At 53.4% G+C, this 1686-nt stretch overlaps 1 protein-coding gene across 1 annotated transcript in view; it reads right to left on the bottom strand.

The window, feature by feature from the left end:
• The window catches only part of fscn1a (fascin actin-bundling protein 1a), a 17355-nt gene extending 16214 nt beyond the window's left edge, over positions 1 to 1141 (bottom strand). Inside the window, exon 1 of the mRNA XM_034893775.1 lies at positions 70 to 1141. Within this exon, the coding sequence (XP_034749666.1) occupies positions 70 to 910 (841 nt within the window). The 5' untranslated portion in view covers positions 911 to 1141. The remainder of the gene's footprint in view (positions 1 to 69) is intronic.
• Between the last annotated feature and the right edge of the window lie 545 nt (positions 1142 to 1686).

Raw genomic sequence — 1686 nt, 5'->3', positions numbered from 1 at the left:
CACACACACACACACACACACACACACACACACACACACACACACACACACACACACACACACACACACCTTGCCGGGTGGAGACGTTCCTCTCATTGGCAGCGGTGAGCACGACCTGCGGGTGGCTCTGCTCCAGCACGAACAGCTCGTCCTTGCCCACGCGCGCGCTCTTCCCGGACTTCATGGTACCGGAGGGCCCAGAGGGCGCGAGGTACCTGCCGCTACAGTCCCTGAACGCCACCTTGCCGGAGCGGAACTCCAGCGTGTAGCCTGTGCTCTTGTCCGTGGTGGCGACCAGTTCGCCGTCGTTCCTCAGAAAGCGGTTGTCGGAGGTCTGCAGGTGGTAGCGCTGCTCGCGGAACACCAGCGTTATCATGGAGTCCACCCCCCACGGGACATCCCGGTCGATGGCAATCTCGTCCACTTTGCCGCTCAGGTGCGCGTAACGCTTGCGCGTCATGCTGAAGAGGTTCACCTGTGGGTGCATGGCGATGTGCACGCTCCATTTCTCCGCCACAGAGGCGGTCTGCGCGAAGCAGATGATCCGGTCCTCGGTGCCGCCAAGGTAGCGCCCGTGCGGCTCGGACTGCAGGGACCAGCGGCCGTCATCATGGGCGGTGATAACGAACCGGCACTCCGGGCCCGGGGTCTCGCTCTCTCCGGTAACGTTGCCGTCCTTATCGGCGGCAATGTAGCGGCCCAGATGTGACTTGAGGTGGAACACATTCCCGGTGGAGTCGTCGCCACTCTGCTCCAGAGTCCAGATCTGCTTCTTCTTCATGCTCGAGGCGGAGGCGTTGATTTTGAAGCCGAAGGTTTCTGCCGTTAGGTATTTGTTCCCGCAGTTAATGAGACCGAACTGGATCTGCAGCATGTCGCTGGTTCCGTTAGTCGCGCCGTTAGTTGTCATTGTCGGTTCTGTGCGCTCGAGCCTTGGACCAGACCGGTTCTGTGTGAGAGGGATGGGGGGAGGCGGTTCTGTTAGTGAGCTCGCGGCTGAAAGGGTGGGATGCTGTGCTGCCTCGCGTGCTTCTCTTTGTTTGGGGAGTGTGTGTGTGGCTGAGAGGGAGTCTGTGAGCGCGCGCACGGTCCTCAGTGCTTTGCCTGTCTCAGCAGCGCGAGCACGCCACCACAGCTGCAGCCTATATAACCATCAGTGACGTTGCGCTGCTGGCCACGCCCCCTGAGATGGACCGAAATCTGGGAGGTTTATGAACTATTTATTCAATTATCTTTTCTTCCCCTTTAACTCAAAAGTTCACAACTCTTATCTCTTCCCTCTTTGATCCAGTGTAGCCCCTAAGTCAAAGGAGTTTCTTAAGTCTTCTTGGTCAAAACAGTGTGTATACTGTGCAGAGAAATGTTAAAAGGATGCAATGTAAGGTCTAGAAGAAGTGTGCAAACAAGTAAAGAGACCTCTTAATCAGAATCCGAATAATTTATTGATCTCAGGGAAACTGGTAAGTTGTAGTTGCTCATAGTCAAATTTAAGTCCTAAATAAGATCAGATAAAACTTGTCAATAAGTGTATATTCTAACAAAGCTAGAGTGCTAAAAAGTAAAGAAAGATTAGGTTAAAATCATTCACATACTAAAGGGAATCTATGTTTCACCATTTCTTAACATCATATTTCTCTCTCTCTCTCTCTCCCACGGACACTGATCAGATAGACTCAGCATTTGAAT

The sequence above is a fragment of the Etheostoma cragini genome, chromosome 15, assembly GCF_013103735.1.
Source record: "Etheostoma cragini isolate CJK2018 chromosome 15, CSU_Ecrag_1.0, whole genome shotgun sequence".
Lineage (NCBI taxonomy): Eukaryota > Metazoa > Chordata > Actinopteri > Perciformes > Percidae > Etheostoma > Etheostoma cragini.
This window is presented reverse-complemented; position numbering and strand designations above follow the sequence as displayed.